Here is a 24,522-nt window from a genome sequence, read left to right on the forward strand (position 1 = left end):
CTTTTAAATTTTAACCTGTATTTTTTCTTATTTTTTAATTTTTAAATTATTTTTAAATTTTCCATTTATTTAATATTTTAATTTTTAATTTAATTTTTAATTTTAATTTTCCATTCAATAATTTTTAAATTTTAATTTTTAATTTTTTAATTTAAATTTAATGAATTTAACCAAAGGGCCATGTGCAGGGGATACTTTTCCCTCCCCCTGCTGCCGGCCCAGCATCCCCAAAAGCCAATCCCCAGCCATGAGAGGGCACCATCCTGCTGCCGCCAGCACCCTCCATCCCCAAACACCCCCCCATTTCCCGTTACTATTTGGCAGGCAGGGTGCAAACCCGCGGCACTACATACATTTAGGAGTATTTCCATGCACGCAGCTGTGGGTTTGTGCTTTTTTTTTGCATGGCCGTGCACGATTTTGTGCACGCACGTGGGTTTTTGTGCACGCACGTGGATTTTTGTGCACGCACGTGGGTTTTTGTACACGCACCTGCCCTCAGGGACACGCTCGCTTTTCCGCGCGCACGGGCGGTGGTTTTGCAGGTGCAGCGCGACGGGAGGATTATACAACCCCACTCACCCCTTTTTTCCTCGCCCCCTTTAACCGGTTTAATTTGAATCGCGGTGCTGGCAGAGCAATACCCGTGTACCGGACACCACAAAGTGTCACCCAGGGATGAAAAAACCATCTTCCCGTTTAAAACAAACCTTGCACCCAGCAAGAGGGGAGGCCAGGAAAAACCTGCAGCCCTTTTTTATTTCAAAGGCCGGCCGACGGCCGCCACCGCTGAAGGCACTTTGCAGGGATGGGGAGAGGGATGTGGGGAGGAGGAACGTTCGGTGCTGGAGCCGCTTCAGGGCACCATGTGCCACCATTTGAAGGCGAAGGGCTTGCGCCGGACGTTGGTGCCGCAGTGGACCTCCCCGGAGAGGATGTGGTAGGAGAAATAGTCGTCGATGAAGGTGCAGGTGAGGCCCAGGGGCTCCAGCAGCGCCCGCACCCGCTGCTCCAGGCAGCACTGCCCACCCACCAGTGGTCCGAAGGGCTTGGGGATGCCCAGGTGCCTGCCCAGCACCAGCATGTTCACCTGCAGCACAGGGGTGCTGGTGAGGGTGCAAATCCCACCTCAAACTCACGCCCCAGGGGGTCGGGGCTGGGGGAGGATGCTGAGCGTTACCATGTCGGGGAAGAAGGCTTCGGCGCCAGCGGCCACGTCGCCGCGGAAGAGCTGGGGATGTCGAGGATGTCCAGCTCGGCCAGCCCCAGCGCCCGCTTCAGGATGTCCCTGTTCCAGCTGATGCAGCTCTGGTGGGAGCAGGGGGAGAGGTGTCAGTGGGGGTACGGGGGGATGGAGGGACAGAGGGAGGAGTGGGGGGAGGGATGGGTGATTGGAGGGGCAGAGGGATGGATGGGGGAATGGAAGGATGGACAGAAGGAGGGGTAGACAGAGGGATGGGTGGGGGGACAGGGACAAAGGGATGAGTGGGCAGATGGAGGGACAGAGGGATGGACAAAGGGACAGAGGGAGGGGTGGATGGACATGGGGATGGAGGGAGGGATGCGGGGATGGACAGAGGGGCGGAGGGAGGGATGGGTGGATGAGCACAGATGGAAAGAAGGAGGGAGGGACACAGAGATGGACAGAGGATTGGGTGGAGGGACACAGGGATGGAGGGAGGGGTGGATGGACAGAGGGATTGGTGGATGGACACAGATGGAAAGAGGGAAGGAGGGAAGGAGAGAGGGACACAGATGGACAGAGGATTGGGTGGATGGACACAGGGATGGAGGGAGGGGTGGATGGACAGAGGGATGGGTGGATGGACACGGAAAGGGATGGAGGGAGGGAGGGATGGACACAGAGATGGACAGAGGGATTGGTGGATGGACACAGATGGAAAGAGGGAAGGAGGGAAGGAGAGAGGGACACAGATGGACAGAGGATTGGGTGGATGGACACAGGGATGGAGGGAGGGGTGGATGGACACGGAAAGGGATGGAGGGAGGGAGGGATGGACACAGAGATGGACAGAGGGATGGGTGGATGGACATGGATGGACAGAGGGATGGGTGGACACAGGAGTGGACAGGGATGGGTGAATGGACACAAGGATGGACACGGAGATGGATGGAAAGCAGGATGAAGGGACACAGGGATGGACAGAGGGTGGAATGGGTGGAGGGATGGAGGGACAGAGCAGCAAAGGGATGGAGGGATGGATAGAGGGATGGGTGGGTGGACAGAGCTGGACAAATGGATGGAGGGAGGGGTGGATGGACACAGGGATGGAGGGAGGGACATAGGGGTGGACAGAGGGGTGGAGGGAGGGGTTGATGGACAGAGGGATGGGTGGATGGACACAGATGGAAAGGGATGAAGGGAGGAAGGGATGGACACAGAGATGGAGAGAGGGATGGGTGGACACGGGTGGACAGAGGGTGGAATGGGTGAAGAGATGGAGGGACAGAGGGATGGGTGGACAGATGGAGGGATGGGTGGGTGGACAGACAGAGGGACAAAGGGACGGGTGGATGGATGGATGACTGGACAGAGGGTTGGAGGAATGGAAGGACAGGGAGGGCTGGAAAGGAGCCCCCTGCTCCCCTTCCTCACCTGGACATAATTATTGAACTTCCGGAGGCCTTCGTTAGCCAGAATCTCATTTATCGTGGGCTTGGGCACCCCCTCCAGTCCTGCAGCACAGATAACCCGCAGGAAGTCTTCCCCCAGCACGTGTGGGACGAGACTGCCAGGTCTGAGCCAGGAGCTCCCCCATTTCAGGGGTCACGGGCAGTGAGCTCCATCCCAACCCAGGAAATCAAATTTTTTAATTAATTTTTTAATTAATTCTGCTTAATTCTACCTCCCATCCTTTCTGCAGGCAGCGCTTTCCAGCCATTAGCTGGGTTTTGGGGTGTTGTGCATTTACCCGCCCCATTGCATTTTGCAGGAAAAAGGGAAAATGAACCCATTGAGCCCCATTTTTCATCCCCCCCCCCCTACCCTCGAACATTGCTGCCTCTCCAAACCCCTCCTCTTGTTTCTCCTTCAGGAGCTGGTAGCAAGCGCTGGGGCTGGCCAGGAGCAGCCGAAAACCCTGGGGAGGGAGAAAGGGATGATTTAGGGGGGGAGTGTAAAGGTTTCACCCCACTTTTTTCCCTCCCTTGGACTCGTTACCTTCCGATCAGGCGCAGGGACAAAGCTGAGAAACTCATCTACGTGGCCGACCTGGAGCCAGTCCGAAAATAGCTCCACCGGCGCCTGCACTTGTTGGGCGACCAGAAAATCCTTGACGGCTTTTGCCATCCTCCGGCCGCCGAATCTGGGGGGGCACAAGGGGAGGGCTGCCATTTTAGGGTGCCCGAGGTGATGCTCTGCTTGCAACCAACCTCAAATGGTGCATAAAAATCCTTTTTTGGAGGTTTTTTTTCAGTGCTCTGACCCCTCCATCCTGCATCTCACCTGGGGAAGCTGCTGCCGATCAGGATGCGGCCCAAGGGGTACTCCTTGCCCCGCACCGTCACGGGGGGGCTCACCTCCAAATTACCGAAGGAATCAAGGCTGGAAGCACCCTCCGGCGCTTGCCGGGCCACGTAACCAAAATCAGGGCCCTGGATGGGGAAAAAAAAAGGTGATAATGGTTAAAAAAAAAAAGCCTTAAGCACCTAGAAGTGCAGCGCACCCAAATCACCCTCTGTGCTGGCTCTTCCCTTCCCAAAAAATGCAAGAAAAAAATAGATGTATTCTATTTTTTTTATGGGTTTGTAAAGCTTTACGCCTTGCTGGAGGAGGGAGGAGGAAGGGGTTGGGTACCAGGATGCTCTTGACAGGGAAATCCTTCAGCCCCCGGTCGCGGGGCGAGTCGAAGACAACAGGGAAGGTCTTGTGGGGGGCTTGCACGTAGCCAAATTCAACCTCGTCCTGGAGAAGGGATGGAGAAGATGAGGGGGAGCCCCCCTGGAGCTGCTGCAGCAAGGATGGGGCTGGGCATCATCCTGCACCCACCTGGATCCAGCGGTCCTGGCGGTTCTCCAGCAGCGGGCAGACGGTGAGCGGACACTTGGCTTTCTCGGCCACGGCGCCCACGGCTGCCACGAAATCCTCGTTGTCATCCACACTGGGGAGAAAAATGGGATATGGGAGCTGATCCAGCACCGGGCAGGATGCGGCCGCCCACCCAGCACCCACCTGCAGACAAAGACCTCCAGCGGTGCTGCTGTGTTGGGGGTCATGATCCATGGAGCCACACGGAAAACCACCGTGTCAGTGAATATCGGAGTCTCCAGCAAACCCTGGGGTGGGGGGGGACAGTGTTTGGGCTCTGCTCCCCCCTCTTATGGCTCACCCCAACCCCCCCCCGTGGCCAGTACCTTCTCAGGGCTCTCCAGCAGCGTGATGTGGAAAGCCACCAGCCCTGAAAAGCCAACGTCGGGGAAGGCGAGTCCCTCCACATAGAAGACGCTCTCCTCCTGATGACGGCTGGGTTTGACGGTGTAGGCCAGCTTCGAGCCCCCCAGCACGTGTTTGTACTCCTCCAGCGCGATGCTGTCTGTGGGTACAAGCGCCGTGCAACCCCCTTAAACAGCTGACCCCTTTCCCGCAGCATTTCAGCTCTATTTTTTTGCTAAAACCTTGCAAAAAAGGCATATTTGACCCCGTGGAGCATGCACGGGAGGAGCAAAATCACTCGGTGCGTCAGATAAAACCCCACCGTAGGATGTAGGTGGGATGCTGCAGAAGTGGTACCCACTTTGCTGCAAGCATTTGGCTTGAACCGCAATAATTTGGGGTGTCTTTTCCCCCCCCAAACCCCAGCATCGGGCACTCACTGCCGCCGTAGAAAACACCAACTTTATCAGCGTCACCAAAGTCCACGTGGAGGACGAGGCGGTGGCCGGTGAAGATGGTGCGGGGACCTCGGGTCCGCAGCACCATCTGTGACATGTCCTTCAGGTCTGGGGTGGAAAAGGGGTGTAAGAAAGGGAAAATTGGGGGGAAAAAAAAATAGGAAAACGGGGGTTTCTTGTATGGGATGTGCCGGTACCAGCGTAGGAGCGGATGGCAGTGTCGCGGTTATCCGGCGTCTCGGCTTTGGGATCGTCGAGGTCACAGTTCACCAGCAGGATGGCCCCGTGGCCATCGGGACCCCATGTCCATGTCGTCTAGTGGGGGGTGGGGACACCGAAGTGGGGCTGGGAGTGTCAGCCATCACCCCACCCCCATTCCACGGTGGTCCCGGGGGGCTCCCACCCTTTCTACCTTATCCAGCAGCGTCCTGCTCACGGCCCCGCTGCGGGTAGCGTCGGCATCCAGTGAGACCTCTGCGGGGAGAGGGATGCTGGTGGAGGGGGGGGGACATCCCCACGGGTGCCACAGTTTGGGGGTTCCCCCCCTGCCACTTACCCACGCAGGTGAGGTACAGCATGGCTCTGCCCACGGGCACCCCGCCAGCCTCCCTGAAATAAGAAATCCTGACCTGCAACAAGGAGCGGGTGCTCGTCACCGCGCAAAGAAGGGCCGGATCCTGCCGGCAGGCCAGCACCCACCTTTTCATCGCCCACGTCCTTGCTGAGAGCATCCATGGCCAGCAGCACCTCGGCGCCGGCAGCCAGGGGCCAGCGGCCCACGCTGGAGGGCAACTTGACGCTCTGCGTCTCGTGCACCACGTAGAGCTTCACGCCCGGCGTCCCCTGCACGTGGAAGGCGATGGCGTCTTTGGGTGCAGATCTGGGGAGGGGAGGAAAGTCCAGTGAGAGCCCCAGGTGGGGGTATTGCTGGAATAATACAGTGCACAGCCTCTAGGGGATGAAAATCCTGCCCCGTGCGAGGAATTTTGCAATATCCGAGGAATCCTGCAATGTGCAATTGCAGCAAGTCCTGCGAAATGTGATTGCAACGCGTCCCGCCCCGTGCAGCTGCAATAAAACCTTCAACACGCAACAAATCCCGCAAAGCTCAGCTGCAACCGGTCCTGCAGAACGCCCGGAATCCTGCACTGTGCGTCAAATCCTTCAATAGGCAACAAATCCTACAAAATGCGATTACAACAAATCCCGCAAAAGGTGATTACAACAAATCCCACCAGAGGCAACAAATCCTGCAAAAGGCAACGGCAACCAATCCCACGATATTAATTGCGACAAACCCCGCGATATGCGCAAAATCTGGCAATATTCAGGCGCGTCAAATGATGCAAAATGCAGCGAGTCCTGCAATATGAAATGGCAATAAACCCCGCAATATTAATGCCAATAAACCCTGCAACGTGCCCCAAATCTTGCGATATTCGCTTGCAACAAAGCCTGCAAAATACAACAAACCCCGTAAAATGCGATCGCAACAAATCCTGCATTTTTCCATTGCAGTAAAACCTTGGAGCTCTTTGAGGGTTTTTTTTTTTTGACACGGGGCCTCCCAAATATTCGCATTTCACCCCACAGCAGCGCCAGCCCTGACCAGCTGCAGCCCCTTAAGAGCGAAGCAAAGCTGCAACAGTTGGGCAGGCTGCAGCTCGCGGCGCTCCGCCCCGGTGCAAGAGACCACGGGCGATGGGCCAAGGAGCACAAATCCTGACCCGCGAGGAGGGAAGCACAGATCCACACCGATCCGTGTCCAGGGTGGAGGGGAAAAACCCACCCTGGGGCTAGTGGGAGAGGATGGGGTGCTGTCAGCAGTGAATTTGGATGCATTAAGGAAAATAAAACCCTGAGTTGCTGCTTGAGCTGGGCTTTAAGGAAGCAAAAAGCAAAACCTGCTGCTAAAAAACACTTGAACTTGGGCTGGGGCCAACCAGGCAGATAAAACACCCGGTGCCCGGAGGTGACGCCCCGGTGGTTTCACTCTCCGCATTCCTCCGAAACAGGGAAATATTTCCATTTTGCAGGAGGATGCAGCAGCCCCTGGCAGGGATGTGAAACTCAGCCTGGGGCATCGCTTAAAGCTTCTGGGGGGGCTTTTTGCACCCCAAAAACTACAAAATCCCCCTTCAAGGGGTCACCACATTGTGATTTGGAGCATCCCCTTCCTCCCGGGACTTGGCCTCCCCTGAGAAATCCACCCCAAGCAGCAGCATCACCCCCACCCCACCCCACCCGGAGCTATTTTTTTCAGCTTGATTAATGGAATAAAGTCAGAAAACAAACAAAAAGACCCAGATTTTATTTTTTTCCCCCCAGCGTCGTGGCTGCTTACCCGCAGACATCCAGGGAGAGTTCGGTGCCCAGCACGCAGACGGTGCTGGTGGGACGCTGTGTGGAGAGCTGGACACGGTGCTGCTGGGCCATGCCGGCGGGCCCCTGCGGCACCCTTGGGTGCTGATGGGTGGCACGAAGGGATTTATAAAGCCTGGCTGCTGGGAGGGGATTAACCAGAGCCCAGCTTAATCCCACCTCCGGGCTCCCAGCCTCTGGGCTGGGTGTGCGAGGTGCCCGGCCATGCTTCCCAGCAATGGAGCATGAATCAGTGCGGGGGGGAAAAAGCACCCCAAGACACCCACGAGGGTTTTTATTTTCTTTTTAAGAAGCTCAGGGGTGGGTTTTTTTTCCTCTCTTAGCACAAAGAGACGCTGATGTGACCAGTCACCCTTAAACCCACGCCGTAAAATATTCAGTGCGACACCCGAGCCGAGCTGGGGACGTGCCAGCGCCGGGCTCAGAGGGGTTTTATTTCTCCTTCTAAAGGGTTTTATTTGCCTAGCTGGAAAAATTGGCTTAAATTCTTATTTAAGCTGTGTGCTTGCCCCATCCCCTGGGTGCTGCAGGCCGGGGGGTCGGTGTGTCACCTGCGGTGGGGACAGCAGACCCTGTCGCGGCTTTAATCATCTTTGTTTTAATTAAATCCTTGTCTCAGCGTGGGAGAGCCCTTTACCGATGCAGCTGTCCCCCCACCAACTCCCTGCGGGGTCATGCGCCGCTGGAATTTAATATTGCTCCTCGGGGCTGGGGAAACTCAGCAGAACCATAACTGCAGGGAAAATGGGGTTAGAAATCATCTTTTGGGGGAAAAGAGAGGTGCCAAGCAGGATGCATGACCCTGTTTGGGATACTCCAGCACTGCTTGCAAACACAACGTCGCAGCAGTTTGCACTGGAGGCGTAGCTACGCTTTTACACCTCAAAAAGTGGCGCTAGAAAAACAAATTGCCCCAAAAAAAAGTGGTTTTAGCCCCATAGTAGCTCTCAGGGTTGCAAAGGGCTAAGTGATGCCTGGGGCAGGGGACCGGTTTCGGTTCCTGGTGCTGGTTCCTGCTGGGTGAGGGCAGTGTGGGCAGGAGAGACAGGCAGGGGTGCCAGCTCGGCCCGGGGAAATGCCACGCTTTGTTTGTGATGAAAAGAGGGAGAGAAGGAGCAGCGGGGCCGCTGCGAAGGGAAAAGGAAATTGTTTTCGCTGGGGAAGGTGTAATATGATTTGCACAAGGAGGGGGCTCTGCCTCCACGCCGTGCCGGGGCGAAGAGCCCATCTCCCAGCTGGGAGGTGGGTTTTTGGTTGATAAAGGGAATTTTGTGGGGGGATTATTATCTACAAACTCAGGATAAGGAACTGTAATATCTCTTTAGCAGGGGGATGGGGTCTCAAACCCACAGCAGCCTCCTCACTGCCAACTCACATGCACCACACTCCTGAAGACACCCCGTGTTGTCCCCATCCCACGTGTTGTCCCCCCCGGCTCCCATAACAAAGCCACGTGCTTAAAAAAAGGTTTCAAATGATATTTTCAACCCAACAGCTGAGGAAGGAAGGACGGAAGATGCAGAAGAGCTGCGCCCTCGGTGTTAATGCAGCTTTATTGGTGAAACCCTTTATTTTGATGCATCTTCCGATGCACCCAATGCGCCTTCATCCTCTGGTTGCAGGAGCCGAGCCCGTCCCCGGGTGTTTCAGGGCACCATGTGCCACCATTTGAAGGCAAAGGGCTTGCGCCGGACGTTGGTGCCACAGTGGACGTCGCCGGAGAGGACATGGTAGGAGAAATAGTCGTCGATGAAGGTGCAGGTGAGGCCCAGGGGCTCCAGCAGCGCCCGCACCCGCTGCTCCAGGCAGCACTGCCCACCCACCAGTGGTCCGAAGGGCTTGGGGATGCCCAGGTGCCTGCCCAGCACCAGCATGTTCACCTGCAGCCGGACCAAAAAAATCAGTGTTTTCCACCCAAAAGGTGTGTTTGCATCAGGGGTGGATAGAAAAAGAGGGGTGGGAGGGCAGGAGGTGTCAGGGGTCTCACCATGTCTGGGAAGAAGGCATCCGCGCGGGAGCCCCTCAGGATGAAGAGCTGGGGGATGTCGATGATGTCCTGCTCGCTCAGGCCCAGCTCCTGCTTCAGGAGGTCGCGGTTCCAGTCGATGCAGCGCTGCAGGGAGGGGCCACCTGGAATTGCCACCCCTGGCCCTCCCAGCCTCCCAAATCCCACGCATGGACTCCCGTGCGCCCCGTCGCATCCTGCCCACATCCTCACCTGCTCCCCTGCATCCCACCCCATCCCTCTGAGCAACCTCCTGGAGCCGTCCCCAACTCGAAAAACCTCTTTTTCCTTTGGTTTTGACCCCTCTGCAGTCCCCTGGGACATCTCCCAGTGGGACAATGGGCTTGGGTTGACCCAGCACCCAAGGGTGTCCGGTTCCTTCATGGCTGCTCTTCTCGCCCTCCTGCTTTCACCCAAATCCATGACTGCAAAGACCCACCTGCACATGTTTGTTGTCATTCTTCAACAACTCATCTTCCAGAATCTCGTCGATGCTTCTCCTCTCAGTGCCCCTCAGCCCTGCGGGGGGGCGGGGAGCAGAGGGGTAAGGGACACCAGTAAGGGGTGGGGGTGGTCCTCACCACGCTGCGGGGTGCCCTCGCCCACTCCCTTACCGACAAGCTGCGTGGCTTCACCATGGCCCTGCCTCTGCTTCTCCTTGAAGAGCTTGTAGCAGGCGTTGGGGCTGGCCAAGAGGAGCCGGAAACCCTGCAGAAAAAAATCCCGGAGTGGGGGGTCACGCTCTGCTGTAGGTGGGATATTTTATCCTCCTGTCCTGCTGAAAGACACCGCGCTGATCCCAAAGCCAGCCTCAGGCATGGCAGGGTGCATGGGATGCCACCATCACAGGGTGCAGGAGGCCACCCAGGGACTTGCCATTTTCCAGGAAGACACCCAAAAGAAGGTGCATTACCCAGTCCCCGCAGGGGGGACGAGCAATTGCAAAAAAACCCTTTTTTTTTTTTTTTTTGCATTTGCAGAAGACATCCCGTGCAGGAGCAGGGACAGCTCTGGGGACCAGTACCTTCCTATCATAAGCAGGGACGAAGGTGAGGAATTCATCCACGTGGCCCACGTTTAGCCACTCCGAGTAAATCTCCACCGGCGCCTGCACTTTCTGAGCATAAAGAAAATCCCTGACCGCCTTGGACATCCGCCGGCCGGAGGCCCTGGGGAGCAGAGGTAAGAGGAGAAAATGGGTGCCCATCGCACCCTTCCCAAGATTTACCCCCATCCTTCCCCCAAACGTCATGTCAAGGGGGGAAGATGCATCTGCACATCCCATTTTTATGGGAAACGCTGGGAAGAGTCTGGAAATAGTCTGTATAATATATATCTATATTATATATATTAATATATACAAATATATATTAATATATCTACATTGCATAGTAATATATAGCACATCAATATCTGCAAAAATATTACGTTACTACATCTATATTATATATTAATATATTCATATTATATATATATTTGTATATATCTAGGCCAAAGATGTCTATAGGCAATTGTGCGTTACATCCCCCATTCTGCTTGGGCACCTTTGGATTTAATTTCCCCCGTCCTCGTGAATCTTAAAACGCTCCTTACACAGAGCTTTGCGCGGGGGCGAAGTTTTCTTAGACAGACAGCAGCAGGCTGGGAAAACATTAATTAAACTTCTAGTAATAAGGGATAATTACGGTCCCAGCGAGGCTGGGAAAATGCCATTTACTTGCCGCCGTAACCGAAGCAAGTCCCCCGGCCTGCAGCGGGGCTGGGGTCGGAGCATCCCGTTTGTTATCCCGGATCAAACCCCATCTGGATTCGTCCCCGTTGTTATTTCTCCGGGAAAATAACCTCCTTTGTGGAGGATTTTGCAGGGCGCTGTTGTTCCCGCAGGGCTGCCTAGCACTGCCTGCCCAGAGCAAAACAATTTCCAGTTATTCAGGATTTTACCCTTTCCTGGATTCCCTGGCTTTTCCTTTTAATGGGGAGAAAAAAGTAGCCTGGATGCTTACTGCGTTGTAGGATTGGAGCAAAAGCACCAGCAGTTTGGGAGGGAGTAAAAATCAGAGCATTGGCAGGATTTTATAAGGGATGAAGGAATAGCAGATTGATTTGCACATTAAATCTGGGATTTGATGGGAACCAGCCCCAGATTCCAATTTTGATGGGAACCAGCCCCAAATTTCCACCTCAAAGGGTGCAACCCCTCCTCATGCCAGGGTTCTCAGTGCGTCCCTGCATTCCAGAGGGAGGGATCGAGCCCCCCCTGCATCTCACCAAGGCAGGGGGCTGCCGATCAGGATCCGGCCCAGGGGATACTCCTTCCCCCGCACCGTCACCGGCGGGCTGACGTCCAGGTTGCCAAAGGAGTCGAGGCTAGAGACGGCATTCCCGGGGGGCTCACGGGTCACGTAGCCGAAATCGGGGCCCTGGGGAAAAGGGGAGCAGTGACAGGGACCCCTCTGGGCAAGGGGATTTTGGGGGGAAGAAAGCAGGGTTGGCGACGCAACGACGCACCAGGATCTTTTTAAAAGCAAAATCCTTCAAGCCTCTGTTCCTGGGCGAGTCGAAGACTACGGGGAAGGTCTTGTGCGGCGCTTCCACATAGCCAAACTCCAGCTCATCCTGTGGTGGGAAGAAGAAGAAGAGGAGGAAAAGGAAGAAGAGGAGGAAGAGGAGGAAGAGGAGGAAGGCTTCCTGGCAGGGTGATAGCCACCTCAGTGAGGCATGCGGTGAGGGTGGAGCAGGAAATGGGGCAAACCTGACAAAGCCCAACTGCTGCCCTTAACCCCAAGGGAGGCAGCTGTCTCGCTCTCCTGGGAGGGGTGACACCTGGCACGGGTCACCCCTGGGGAAGCCATACGTGTCAACAACGGGCAGGGAAGCGGGGCAGGGACGGCAGGGCTTGGGCACGCAGCAGGGAGCACACGGCACGTCCAGCCAGCACGCGCCGTATCCTCCTGGCAATGCCCCACGGGGGTGCCTCTTGCAATAGGGTCCTTCTTGTAATGTCCCATGGGGTCCCTCTTGCAGTAGGGACCCCCTTGCAATGGCCCACAGGGTCCCTTTCGCAATGGGGTCCCTCTCGCAATGCCCCACGGGTCCCTCTTGCAATGCTCCTATAGGTCCCTCTTGTAACGGGACCTCTCTTGCGTTGTCCCATGGGGTCTCTCTTGCAATGACCCGTTGGGTCCCTGGACAACATCTCTTTCTGTGCTGGTTGCCACCACCAGCAACATTTCCCCGTGCTTTAGTTCACGTTTGCCTGGTTCACCTCTTAGGACCTCGGTGTTTCCCCAAGCACCTCAGCTAGTCCCTCCCAGGGGTGTCAGCAAGGGGGGTGACAACCTACATGCCCCAGGAGCCTGCAAGGGACCAGGAGGGCTGTGTATTACAAGCATCGATGGATGACCTGGATCCAGCGGTCGCTGCGGGTTTCCACCTCCGAGCAGATGGTCAGCTTGCAGTTGGCTTTCTTCAGCAGGACCTGGAGCCCTTCCAGAAAGACTTCGTTGGAGTCTGAGCCCCGCTGGATGCTGGAGGGAGAGGAAGGAGTGATCAGGAGAAGCCCCCCCAACTGTGCAGCCCATTCCTCATTCCTATATGTGCTGGGTAATAGTCCTGCTTGAGGTTAGACCCTGGAGAGGGTCCTCCAGCCTTTCTCCTTGGGGTTGCAATGTCTGCAGCAGTGCCAGTGCCCAATTAGAGCATGCATAAATCCTGGCTCACGCTACAGCTGCTACGTAGCAAGGAATGGCCAAAAGCTCCTCCTTGGAGAGTCCTCCAAGGCAGGAGAGCGATGGGTTGACCTCCCTCCTACCTGCAGACAAAAACCTCCATAGGCTGCTGAGTGTTGGGCGTCATTATCCAGGGTGCCACACGGAAAACCACCGTATCCGTGAAAATCGGGGTGCCCGGTGAATTCTGCAAGGGGTGAAAATGCTGGGGAGTGGATGTTGAAACTGACAAAGTTGGGGGACTGTGCAGGGATGGGGCAAACCCCACGTACCTGATGGGGGACCTCCAGCAAGCTGGCGCTGAAGGAAACCAACCCGGAGAAGCCCACGTCAGGGAAAGCCAACCCTTCAACATAGAAGGTGTTTTCTCCACTGCCGACATGGTCCAGCACGTAGGAGAGCTTGTCGGGCCCCAGCACGGGTTTGTAGTGGGGGTGTGAGTCACTCCCTGGAGAAACACCGAAATACCCAACCCAAGACGGGGTGACCAACCTGTCCACCGAGCTGGAAGGAGGCACCAGCAAGGAGGTGGCTGATGCCAGCGTGGTTTGCAGAGGAGCGGGTGTGCCTCCTCTTCTCTGGGGAACACACTTGATCTTCCTCCTACAAAGAGGACTCTATACCCTCAGGTCCAACCCTTTCAAGGTGCGTGGCTCGCATTAAGCATCTAATGATACACTTGAGTTCCCTGACCTGATTTTCGGCGGGGAGCTGCCGGGGATCCAGCCGCCGGGGTGTTCAAAGGCAAAATGTGCTGCCCGACAAGATGGGCTGCTTTGGTGGCTGGGTCATCACCCGCGCCAAAAAGGTGCCGGGAGCCACGTGGGGGTTATCCGCCCCGTGGGAATGTCAAAATTTCAGCAAGTCCGCTGAGAAAAGCCTGCCTTTATGCTTTTTCCCTTGATTTTTCCCATATAACCCCATTTTCTACAACAGCAGAGGAGTTTTGGGGATAAATAAGCATTTTCAGCAACTAGAGGTGCCCACGGTGAACAAAAAAATTAGGCTTCTCCCACCTTGGGATCATGCACAGAAGAAAGGAAGAAATACTCACAGACAGCGTGGAAAACCCGCACTTTATCTGCGTCCGACTCGGGGACATGCAGGACCACCTGGTACTCGGCAAAGATAGCGCTGGGCCCTTGAGTCCGTAGCAGCATGACAGACATGTCCTGAAGGTCTGCGGTGGGGAAAAGATGGAGACGGGGGATGCAGAGAGCAGGGATGGAGGTGTTGCAAGTAGGAAACACCCCAGTAAGGTCTTCTGGGTCTCCTTGCTCTGCAGATGGCACCTTACCTGCAGTGGTCCGTATGTCCACCTGACCGCTGTCCGTCCCCCCCGCGCCGGGGCTGTCCCGGTCGCAGTTGACCAGCAGCACAGCACCTTGCCCATCCGGACCCCATGTCCACTTAGCCTGGAGGAGAAACACCCAAAGGGGATGGGAGTAAGATTTCCCCCATCCCAGCCTCCTCCTGCACCAGGGAAAATCCCACTGCCACGGCCACGCTTGGAGGACAACCCACAGCATGCAGTCAAGGCTGGTGGGGTGACAGCAGTGATGCTTTCAAGCCACTAAATTTCCTAACCTCAGCTTCTAGCAGGGCCAGCAACGACTGTTTCAAACAGATCTTATCTTCTAACAAGCCAGAAAGTATCTGCCAGGCCTCATCTGGACAACACTATGCCGTTTCTAGAAATGCATCTCATCTCCATGTACAATTTGCACTGCCGATCGGGGTGCAGCTAATTACCTGAGTTTAAGTGCTTGGGCATATGCAGATTTGTTGCCAAAGGGGTAAATCTCTTGCTGTTTGCAAAACTTGCAGCTGACTCATTTAGTGGCATGTTTCAAGTCCAAAAAGGAAAAAGAAAGAAAAGAGTATTTTGTCCTATATGAGCCTTGGGGCTGGACTGGAGAGGCAGGAGATATTGGCACTGAATAAGAAAATAAAGTCTTTTCCTCCCCAATTAGTAGGTTGAGAATTTGCCGTGTTATTTTCTCTAATTCAGACACCAGAGACACCACCCACGTCCTTCTCCCTCCTGGAGATTTTCAGGGAATAGACTGCAAGTGGCTGCACCCTGAGTTGACCCTCCATACATTGCAAAGCTTCTCATTACCTTGTCCTTCCCTTTGCTCTTCACTCTGCCATTACGGCTCAAGTCCACGTCCAGAGATACATCTGAAACATCAAGAGAGGAAAGGATACCACCCGGCAGGGGAACGAGCTCTTGGTTGCATTTTGGGCTTCTCCTCAGCATGAGTCACCCACCATTAACCCCACCTTCACGCCCCAAAGCTGTTCCAGACCCAACATCTCCAACAAAATGGTGATAGAAAAGCCAGCCAATGGCTTTTTCATGCCTTTCTCCCTTCGGTCTCCAACTATCTTCTCATGTCTTGGTTCCCCCAGCAGGGATGTACCCACTTCATGGCGTATTTTGTGTTTTCACCAATTTCAAATTGACTGTAGCATTTTTCATGAAGCTGAAACACGGTGGAGGCATGAAAGTGTTTTCACCATGGTTGAGTGGACACCTAAATAATTACTAGGCTTGGTGCAACGTTTGAGAAGGACTTTCCCTTACAGAGCTCTTCTTGGCCGAAATCTCTGCCTCTGCTGCAATAAAGTGGAGCTTGACCAGCAACTTTGATGCAGAGAGGAGGACGTGGAGAAGCTGGAAATGAAGCTCTAAATCTAAGCAAGTGAAGAGCATTTGTAAGGCAAAAGCCCTGCGGACAGCAGTGGACCCAGTTGGCTCCAGCAGAGCCCATCAGTCGTGGGACGTGGGAAACCATCAACCTCTTCAGGTGCAAGTCTGACTGTCATGTGAACACTTTAGAAAATCTCAAATTTAGGGTAATTAATCCATCCAAGTGGAAGGCTCTGCATCCAGACTGGTTGTCTAGACTCCCTTTGTAGTCAGCAGAGGAAAATAGGCATTTCAAGGGTATGATTCATCTCATCCTAAACTTCTAAAATAGGTCAGACAACTACACTTTGGTGCCTATTCCTCTCCACTAGCTGCAGTGGAGGTCAAGGAGGGGGACACCATCCAAAGTGGGGTGAGATGGTCTCCTTCGTATCCTCTTCCGCCAACGCAATGGTCTTGGCAAGCGGAAGAGGATGCTCAGTGTGTGCGTTGGGTGGGGACACGGCCCAGCCTGTGTCTTTTTTGCACCATATAAGGCAACATAATAACATTTTAATTATTTCCCTCTTGCTTGTCAGCATCAGTCAACACCCAAACGTTCATTGCACATTGCAGATGGACAGCCCGCGCCCCCCACTTAACTCCCGTCCCATGAACTCAACTAGATCTTGGCATCACAAAGGATTGGCCGGGTTTGAACGAGCGTTGCTGTAATACCTACCTACGCACGTGAGATACAACCAAGCCACCGAAAGCTCATTGCCTTCCCGTCCATAGTATGAAATCTTAACCTGTGAAGATATCAGCAGATCATGACCCAAGTTCCATGTCCTGTCATGCTGAGTAGGTCTTTCCACTCATTGGGTTGACCAACCAACGCTATACACCAAGCCTTTGGAGAGTTCATCCAAGCCATTCTCCATTAATCATAGTTCTGCCGAACCATTTCTGCCTGCTTCAGCACAAAAACAGGCATGAAAAAAAGCCGTGGTTGCAGTATTTTTGCTGCCTGGCATGGAGCTTCTGACACCAGCTTTTGCAACCACCGCTATCTCTTATTTAGGGTACAAAATGTGATCTCCTTCTCCTTCTTAGTTTCATTTTTCATAGATTATAATTACACAATTCTTTTTGAGTCTTCTCCATGGAAATGAACCTCATGTCAGCATTATCTAGAAATGCTTGAGCCTGCCCATAATCCTTCCTTCTTTCCTGGAAAATTTGACTTATTTTTCTGGTTTCGGTGCATAAAAAGCAACTAACCTTATTGTCATTGACAGTCCTGCTGGTGACATCAATGGTCACTAAAATCTCTATATCAGGATCCAGGGGCCATCTGGAGTTAATCATGGGTTTTGTCATGGGGCTGTGGATGATGTGGACTGTAACCGCAGAGGTGGCATGGACATCAAATGACGTGGCACCTTTGGGGGTAGATCTGAAACAGAGAGCAGTGTTGGGTTACAGACCAAGTTGTCCCTCCTGTTCTCTTCTGTGGAGTCAAATACTTGAACCTGGAATTAAAATCCAGCCTTAACTGGATGGAAAGGACTCAGAAACCATCTTCAAGTGACGAAATGCGTCGTCTGAATTTTATATGTATTATCTCTGTGGCAGTGTTGAGCAAGCAGAGCTCCCACTGGAGCTTCAGCACGTACATCTGTGGTTAAGCCTAGATTGCGAATTGCTGAAGTTTGGGCATCCAACCTCCTCCACAACAGCAAGAAAACCCCCAAAATTTCAGCATCCTGTGAGAAAACCCTGACAAAGAGCCAGGACAATTTTTGGTATCAGCCATCCAAGGAGATGGTTATCATGGGACCATACCTTGACCCAAGAGATGCCCTAACTGGAGCGGAGCCTGAATCCGAGCATGGAGAACCTGCACCCCACCTGCATGACATCCCTTGCCTTTGAAGTGCTGCCTACCTGCTCATTACAGCCCCAGCACCTCCATCCCAGGAGTGCTCCGACCTGTCTGCCATCGGAAGCCAGCCTCCCCAGCCACATGTGAAAAGGGACAGGGCAGTAAATTGTAACAGCGAGAAAAAAAAAAAAAATTAAAAAACCCCACAGAAGAGATTCATTCCCGGTGTTGTTTTTGGCATGGCATCCCTGGTGCCTACAGCAGCTTGTAAGGGGAGATTAAAGCATCATCCCACTTGTCACCCCTCATATTTAACATCATGCAATGTCGTAAATCCACCTGCAAGCTGTTGCATGCCATTGCATGCTGTGACTTCTCAAATTTGGGTCTATTTGCCCTGATTTTATAGCCCTCTCACGTAAGCATCGCCACCAGATTCCCACCATGCTCCATTTTCTGCCACAAAACAGCCCAAACCACAGTCAAAGCTTGTCACCACCAACTTTCCCCCGCCAGTGCTTTCCAGGAACAAAATGATCCCATTTTTTTAGCTGGAAGAGCATTCACCATCTGCTTTTTTGGACCAAAGCTCAAATTTGTTACTGAGGAGCCAAATCAGCCCATTTTGGGTCTCAGGCTCCATGTTTAAATGGGAGCTTGCTTTGAGTCCAAATCCAGGAAAAAAAAAAATGCAAATAATAGGTTTTATATATTCCCATCTGGCTGAGAGGAAAAATAATACTTCTTAGGGCAGCTAAAACTCAATCTGAAGTGCTTCGGGGGGACAACAGCACATCCTGGCCCAGCTCCAACACACAACCCCCATAATTGCCCTGGATGCGATGCTGACTGGCTTGTCCTGTAGTCTCTATCATTATAAACGTGATTTATTAAATAATGACAATGTAACAGCAGGGTAAATACAGCCTCGTATCTGGCCAATAAAGCAACCCCCATATTTAATGCTGGAAAAATCTCTTTTTGTGAAATCACCCATGCAAACCCGCTGGTGGATTTTTTCTGCCTGAGCCACACATTTTATTCTTTCCCCCATTTTAGCTCTGGCCAAGTTGCTTGACTTGAATTGCTCTTGCCTAATGTTTTCACAGCCAGAAATAGATCCCACTTAGCCAGGGTGTGCATGGGTTTTGCCTGCAAATCGTCATGGCTCGGCTACGCTTTGACACCTCGCTTTTGCCGGAGCCAACGTCCCTCCTCTGGGTGCAGCTCCCTGTGGCACATCATCCCCTAAAACAGACCCAGCAGGACATGTCCCCCGTGCACGGAACCAGCTTGACAAATCCTTGGATGAACTCATGATATGGGCTCAAAATGAGCTCTGATTTTCCCTCTAGTAGCCATTTCTCCTCTAAGCAAAAAGCAAAAACACCACTGGGCTCCCCCAAAATCCATCAGCCCTATGGAAAACAATGAGGATACCCCAATCCCAAGCCTTACCGGCGCGTATCGAGGAAGACCTCGGTACCCAACACGCAGACGCCGTAGCTGGCGTGGCTGGTGGACATCTGCACAACGTGACGTTGGGGCATGATGTGCCGGGGACTGCGGCCGCATGTGACGGAAGCTGCTGTCTGGCTTTGTAGGTAAACCAGCACGACTGGATTAAAAGGCAGGGGAATTTAACTCCTCCTTCCCTCGATGACGGGGTTTAGCCAGGGGACCCTGCCGTCTCCACCTCCACCACCCAGCAAGCTGCCGCCCCGCACGGGGAGATGGAGGTGATAAGGCAGCCCCCGGGGGGGACAGGCGGCTCTGGGGAGGGGACACGACGCAAAGGGGCAGGACTGGGTGGGTGACACCCAGCCCTGCCCTAGGATGCTCAGCAGCGAGCTCTTTCGGGGCTTATTCTCACCTTTTTCTTCCCTTATAGCTCCATATAAGGACTCCAAAGCTTAATGCATTAAACATTTCAACTCCTCCTGTTGCTCAACGTGGTTGTTTAGGGTTATTACAATACACAGTATCATTAAAATAAAGCATTTTCTTTAAAACGACCCAAATTTTCCATCTAGCCTCTCCGCAGGTGACTCACGGCCTCGGCTACCCCATTAGGGCAATGCCCGAATAAAGCCTAACAAAAGGAAATGTTTGTTCAGGTCGGTCCTTCCCATCATAACAACTCCCGAGAAGCGCGACGAGCAGAAACGGGTGCAGGGAAAACTGGTTATTTGGCAGGCAGGGAAGGGGAAAAAAAACAAACAACAAAACAACAAGAGGCTTTCAGTGGAAATTATAAGTTCTCGGTGTTTTGCTTGGACTTTGCGTTTCGGGGGAATTGGGTTTTTTTGGGCATGCAGCAAAGCTCCCACGGGAAACATCCCCATGGCTGGAAGACATTGTCTACTGGAGATAGCCATCTCTCTCCGGGCCATCCCAGGAGGTTTCACCTGCCTGCAAAGAGGGAAATGGGGTGAGATTAATCCTGCTGAAGCCGGGAAGGAGGTCTCCACTGAGCTCGGGGATGGACGCGGTAGCTAAAATGGAGTAAAAAGGCAGCACGGGGACGGAGAACGCACCAACAGCCCCGTTGCCGCAAGGTTCATCCTCATAGCAAGATGAACAAGGGGCGATGTGGTCATTAGCAATGCAACGGGCAGGAGAGGCTTGGAGCCAGGAGAAACCCAGTTTTGCGAGCAGCAGGACCCCCTGCAAGCCGAAAAGGTCAAAGCAGGCTCAGCGGAGCTAGGAGGACCGGTCCCTACCACTGCACCGAGCTGCACGTCCTCAGCTGGAGGAGCAGCAACCTGTGCGCACCTTCACCTGCAAGATCAAACCAGCTGCTTTAAACATCCCCCAGCCAGTCTACATTAAAGGGCTCCTTCTGACTTTAATTGCAGCAGAAAAAAACCCAGCACCGTGTCTTGTACGTGAGAGCGGCTTTAATAAGATCGTGGGAGCCTGCTGGGACAGCCAGGATGCTCAAGTGGGGAATGCTGGTGGCATTTCCAGGCTCTCCAGGACTTTGCCTTGCTTGAGATCTTAGATAAAACCCCATTTTTCCAAAACCCAGCACAAGCCGATCTCCTAATATTCATAAACTTGTGAATTTTATTGGTTCTTGAGCCTTCCCAGGGGAGGACGAGCCTTCCCAGGGGAGGACGAGCCTTCCCAGGGGAGGACAAGCCTTCACACACCCCTAAAACCCTTCAGCTGGGGCAAAGCAGAGCCAGCAGGGTGGGTGAGGAGCTCGCTGCATCCTCTGAGGAAGAGACTGGCCATGGAAGCATCTCTACTGAAGAGAACTGCAAGTTGGATTTCCCACTCGTGGCTGCTGGTCACACTGGTTTGGACTGGGCATGGTGCTGAGCTTGCCGCCTGCTGTGATTTTAGCATCGTATCCTGCTCAGCTGGTTTGAGCCCTGTGCCGGACAGGGAACACACCTTAATCCCCACGGGGTCAGGCTGGTATGGTCTGTAATCTGGAGGGAGGTGGAGGATGGTGGTTTCGGGCTCCCAGCAAGCATGAGGGCTTCAGCAGAGGGTTTGGGAGCATGTGCTTCTCCAAGCACACCCAGCATCACACCCATCCAGAAGGGATGGAGACACAGTGCCGAAACCTCATCTTCATTTTGGGTTTGGGATTTTTTTCGGCAAGTTTAGTCACGGCACAGTTTGAGCCACCACGGTCACTGCGGATGCTCGCTCAAGCCCAACGCACCTCATCTTTGTTGGGTGGTACCTACACTCACCTCTTCTTCCTCCTCCACCTGCTATTAGCAGGTACATGCCTGTGCACAGGGAGAATGACGATTTTAAGTCATCTGGCCCATTCAGAGCTGAGTGTTTCTTCCTAATAACACCTTGTCCTGCAAAGGTGCTATTAAGATCCCTGGTACACGACGGATGGGATCCCGCCTCTCCATCAGATTGAGTGAGCTTGGTAGACCTTGTTTTTTGAGGCTTAATTCATCTTTTTCCCAATTTCAGCCTGTTTCTAGTCATGATGGAGCAAGACCTGACCCCCCAGTGCTCCCCCAGGAAGCCCACCAATAGCCCAGACCCCCTTGGGGTGTTTCTTCTCACCCATCCTGCACCGCCACTCTGTCAAGGAAAGTTTGATAATTTCCCTAAGCTGATAATTACACCTTATTTATTATTCTGCGTGCGTAATTGCAGGCAGGAATTTTTAATAGCCATGTCAGCCTAATTACTTGCAACAGGGCAAGCATCGAACCAGTTATCAAGTCCCGCTCCAGCTTGCATGAGGGTTTATTTTCTATAGGTGCGTAGCTGTAACAGCACAGCAGGAGTATCCCAGGCAGGCACCAAGTCCCCTCCCGGGGACCTGCCTTCCCCATCCCACTTGGAAGCCAGGGAAGAAGGGCAGGAGGCTGGTTTGAACCAGCAAAAAATGCTTTTAAAGCCAGTAAAATCCAAGAGAGGTTGGTCCCCGTTGTGGTAAAACACCCGTGGCCAGGACTCATCAGAGCCGGCTTTGCAACCACTTTCTCCTGGGTGAGAAAACACCAAAAATCCCCCTCGGTCATTTCTTCTCTGCAGAATAAAGGCGTCTGCCTGCTGGGAGACTTCATACCTGGCAATCCAAGAGCCAAGCACCCCGTAAAATTGCTTTTTCCCCCGGGGCTGGAGCTGTGCACATACCCCTGTGCTCGCCCTGCCCACGCTCTCCCCCAGCTTTGCATGAGATTTGCTGCCCTATAAATATCTCCCTCGCTGGAGCGTGCTGGATGCCTCCCCCAGGGAGAGCAATAAAGCCACGGGTGGGCTCAGCTTCCCCCAAGCTCCTTCATCCTCACCAGTGGGTTGGTTTCGGCTCCTCGAAGCTGCCTGCCTCTTCCAAAATAAAGACGGCGCAGGCAGGAATGGGCAGGAACGGGCAGCGCCTCGTGGCTCGATTGGGACGGGCACCTGTTTGCACCTCCTAAACGCGAAAGGTCAGCTTGAAAGGACTCTGTGGGGGGAACATTTCCCTCCTACTCCTTGCAATAAGGCACGTGCCTGCAGGAAGGGAGCGACAAAACCACCCCAAAACTCCTCACCAAGCACCCACAGAGCTTAAAACCCCCTCGCACCTACCGGCTCGGTCCTCCTTGGGGAGAAGAGGTTGGGTGACGTGCACGTGAAAACCCTCAGGAATCATCTCGCTGGGGTTGTTTGCAAGCTCTAGCACTGGGATCTGTTCCCAGGTCCTTGAAATTAGGGCAGGCAGAGATCCATCAGCAGCGGGGAAGTTTATGCAGAGCAGCTCCTAATCTGGCAGATCTGATTTTTAAAAAAACTGAAGAACTCCTCTGACCAGATTGACTATAGCCACAAAACCACGAGCCTCCAGACATCTACATGTGTGTATATATATCTATATATACGTCCTGTGACGGTTTACCATGTCTAATCCCCCACCTGATAGCACAGAGCAGAGCCTGCATCTCAAATAGCACTTTTGCCTCCTGAAAAATCCCATTCTTGCAGCATAAATCAAGGTTTATTTAGCAACTCGTGAGGCGAGTCACCCAGGCTTTCGCTGTGATGGGGACAGGCAGGTCCTTGCATTTGTCCCCAGCACCGGACGCAGACACGAAGAGGATGCCTCAGCCACCTCTCCGCAGTGTGGTTGCCCCCATGACCAGCTAGAAACGTTCCAGCAGATTTTAAAAATCACAAGCGATGCGGTGACCTTGGGGCCTTTCCGTAAAATGGGAGGGATTTGGGGTTGGAGGTTTTTTTGAAGAAAAAGAGGATTTAAACAGCATGTGTTTTCCTCACTGGCAACTGAAATTGGGTACAGGAACTGGGAAGTGAAAATGGTAAAAGAGAAGCTGCTTTTTGATCATTTTCTTCCAAACTGATGGGTTTACACCTCTATTTCCACAGGTCCCAGGAGAGCGCAGGGAGGTGAGGCCACCCTGGCCCATGCGAGGCCAGCTGCTAGCTCTGCTTTGGGGTAAAAAGAGGGAAAATAAGCCTCATACAGTGCTGGAGAACAGAGCCCGCTTGTGCAAACACGACGCAGTTTTGGTTTCCTTTTTTTTTTTCTTTTTAAATTCTCTCTCTTTCTGGTTCCTCTTTCACCAGTGTTTCTTACTACTGGTGGTTTAAAGAGACAGGGGTTAAACAGATAAATCATGATGCTTCTCAGAAGAAGGAGCATTTTCCAGCTGCCAGCTGGGGCAGCTCCTGAGTCAGACCTGGGGTCATTTAACCCAAGCTCCCGGCAGTGCTGCCCAGACCACGATGCTCTACAAAAGGCACAGTCTGGGAGCAAAGTGGTTTAAATCTTCTCATATTCCTCAGGAAGAACATGTACGGCCTTTAATAGAATCTCCCCACTGTCACAATCTCATTTTTGCATGTGCAGTAAACCAGCAAAACTGCCTTTTTTTGTGTTCCCAAGTGTTTGCTCAGCAACGCGAAGTCCTCGCTCACATTTGTTCAGGTCATGGAAAAAAAAAAACAAACAAACAACAAACTAGAATCGACTTCAGATGGGAAACTGGATTTGAGTTTATTTCCTACACCCCAGCCATGAAGGGAAGAGAGCACTAAAAAAGAAAAGCCCGAAAGGGATGTAAATAGAGAACATCAACCTGAACTTTTCTGCTCCTCACTAATTGCTTGTGGCTTTCAAAATCTGGGGCAGAAGTTTGGTTTTTAAAATGAATATTTAGTTTGATGTTAATAAATAATGCAAACGACTGCGTGGGCAGCAATTGCTCCTGACGTGCTCCGCTGTGGTGTGGGGTGACAAGCAGCAGGTTCGCCGTGCAAAACCACCTCTGATTTCCCCTCATCAGCAACTGGCTCCCCAGCTTCCTTTTAAAAATAAGCGGAGGGAAAAAAAAAAAAAAAAAAAAAAAAAAAGGAGAGTCCTGCTCTAGCCTAAGGGCTGGGAAATTGTGTTTCTTCCTCACAAGAGCAGCCAGAGCTTTTCCCTAGAAAGCAAAAAAAAGAGCCAAAACCCAAAGCGCTGCAAAATCACCTCTGTGTTGGGCTGCTTGTCCCTGTTTGGGGTCGGGGAGATGCTGGAGGGACGAGGAGTTGGGGACAGCTGGGG

At 53.1% G+C, this 24,522-nt stretch overlaps 2 protein-coding genes across 3 annotated transcripts; both read right to left on the reverse strand.

Annotated features, from left to right (window-relative positions):
• Window positions 1–722: 722 nt before the first annotated feature.
• LOC141953966 (protein-arginine deiminase type-1-like) lies at window positions 723–7,495 on the reverse strand. Its single transcript, XM_074892963.1, is given in 17 exon segments — window positions 723–1,090; window positions 1,181–1,233; window positions 1,236–1,308; window positions 2,618–2,697; window positions 3,008–3,101; window positions 3,182–3,326; window positions 3,467–3,615; window positions 3,818–3,925; window positions 4,010–4,121; window positions 4,193–4,296; window positions 4,375–4,553; window positions 4,834–4,959; window positions 5,049–5,166; window positions 5,264–5,325; window positions 5,408–5,480; window positions 5,551–5,731; window positions 7,196–7,495. Coding segments are annotated over 17 exon segments (1,983 nt in total). The 5' UTR covers window positions 7,288–7,495; the 3' UTR covers window positions 723–856.
• Window positions 7,496–8,768: 1,273 nt separating this feature from the next.
• Window positions 8,769–22,934, reverse strand: LOC141953967 (protein-arginine deiminase type-1-like). Of its 2 annotated transcripts, none has more exons than XM_074892964.1 (16): window positions 22,548–22,934; window positions 16,886–17,060; window positions 16,344–16,413; window positions 15,089–15,150; window positions 14,264–14,381; window positions 14,021–14,146; window positions 13,239–13,414; window positions 13,050–13,153; window positions 12,642–12,765; window positions 11,747–11,854; window positions 11,507–11,658; window positions 10,263–10,407; window positions 9,853–9,946; window positions 9,678–9,757; window positions 9,221–9,346; window positions 8,769–9,113 (listed from the first exon to the last, which is right to left on the reverse strand). In XM_074892964.1, exons 2-16 carry the CDS (start codon window positions 16,982–16,984, stop codon window positions 8,880–8,882), a joined length of 1,818 nt encoding a protein of 605 aa, XP_074749065.1. In that variant the 5' UTR covers window positions 16,985–17,060; window positions 22,548–22,934; the 3' UTR covers window positions 8,769–8,879. The 2 variants fall into 2 exon arrangements, with proteins under 2 accessions (XP_074749065.1, XP_074749066.1); XM_074892965.1 differs by lacking the exon at window positions 22,548–22,934 and adding an exon at window positions 22,268–22,305.
• Window positions 22,935–24,522: the final 1,588 nt, after the last annotated feature.

The sequence above is a fragment of the Strix uralensis genome, chromosome 23, assembly GCF_047716275.1.
Source record: "Strix uralensis isolate ZFMK-TIS-50842 chromosome 23, bStrUra1, whole genome shotgun sequence".
NCBI lineage: Eukaryota > Metazoa > Chordata > Aves > Strigiformes > Strigidae > Strix > Strix uralensis.

What these genes read in the sequence shown, in the direction of transcription:
- LOC141953967 (XM_074892964.1), bottom strand. Translation starts at nt 16,984, where the DNA reads ATGACAAAACCCATGATTAACTCCAGATGGCCCCTGGATCCTGATATA. An exon ending in GTTGTATCTCACGTGCGTAG is followed by an intron (nt 15,151 to 16,343) that starts GTAGGTATTACA and finishes TTGATGTTTCAG; the next exon opens with ATGTATCTCTGGACGTGGAC. An exon ending in TGCTGGAGGTCCCCCATCAG is followed by an intron (nt 13,154 to 13,238) that starts GTACGTGGGGTT and finishes CACCCCTTGCAG; the next exon opens with AATTCACCGGGCACCCCGAT.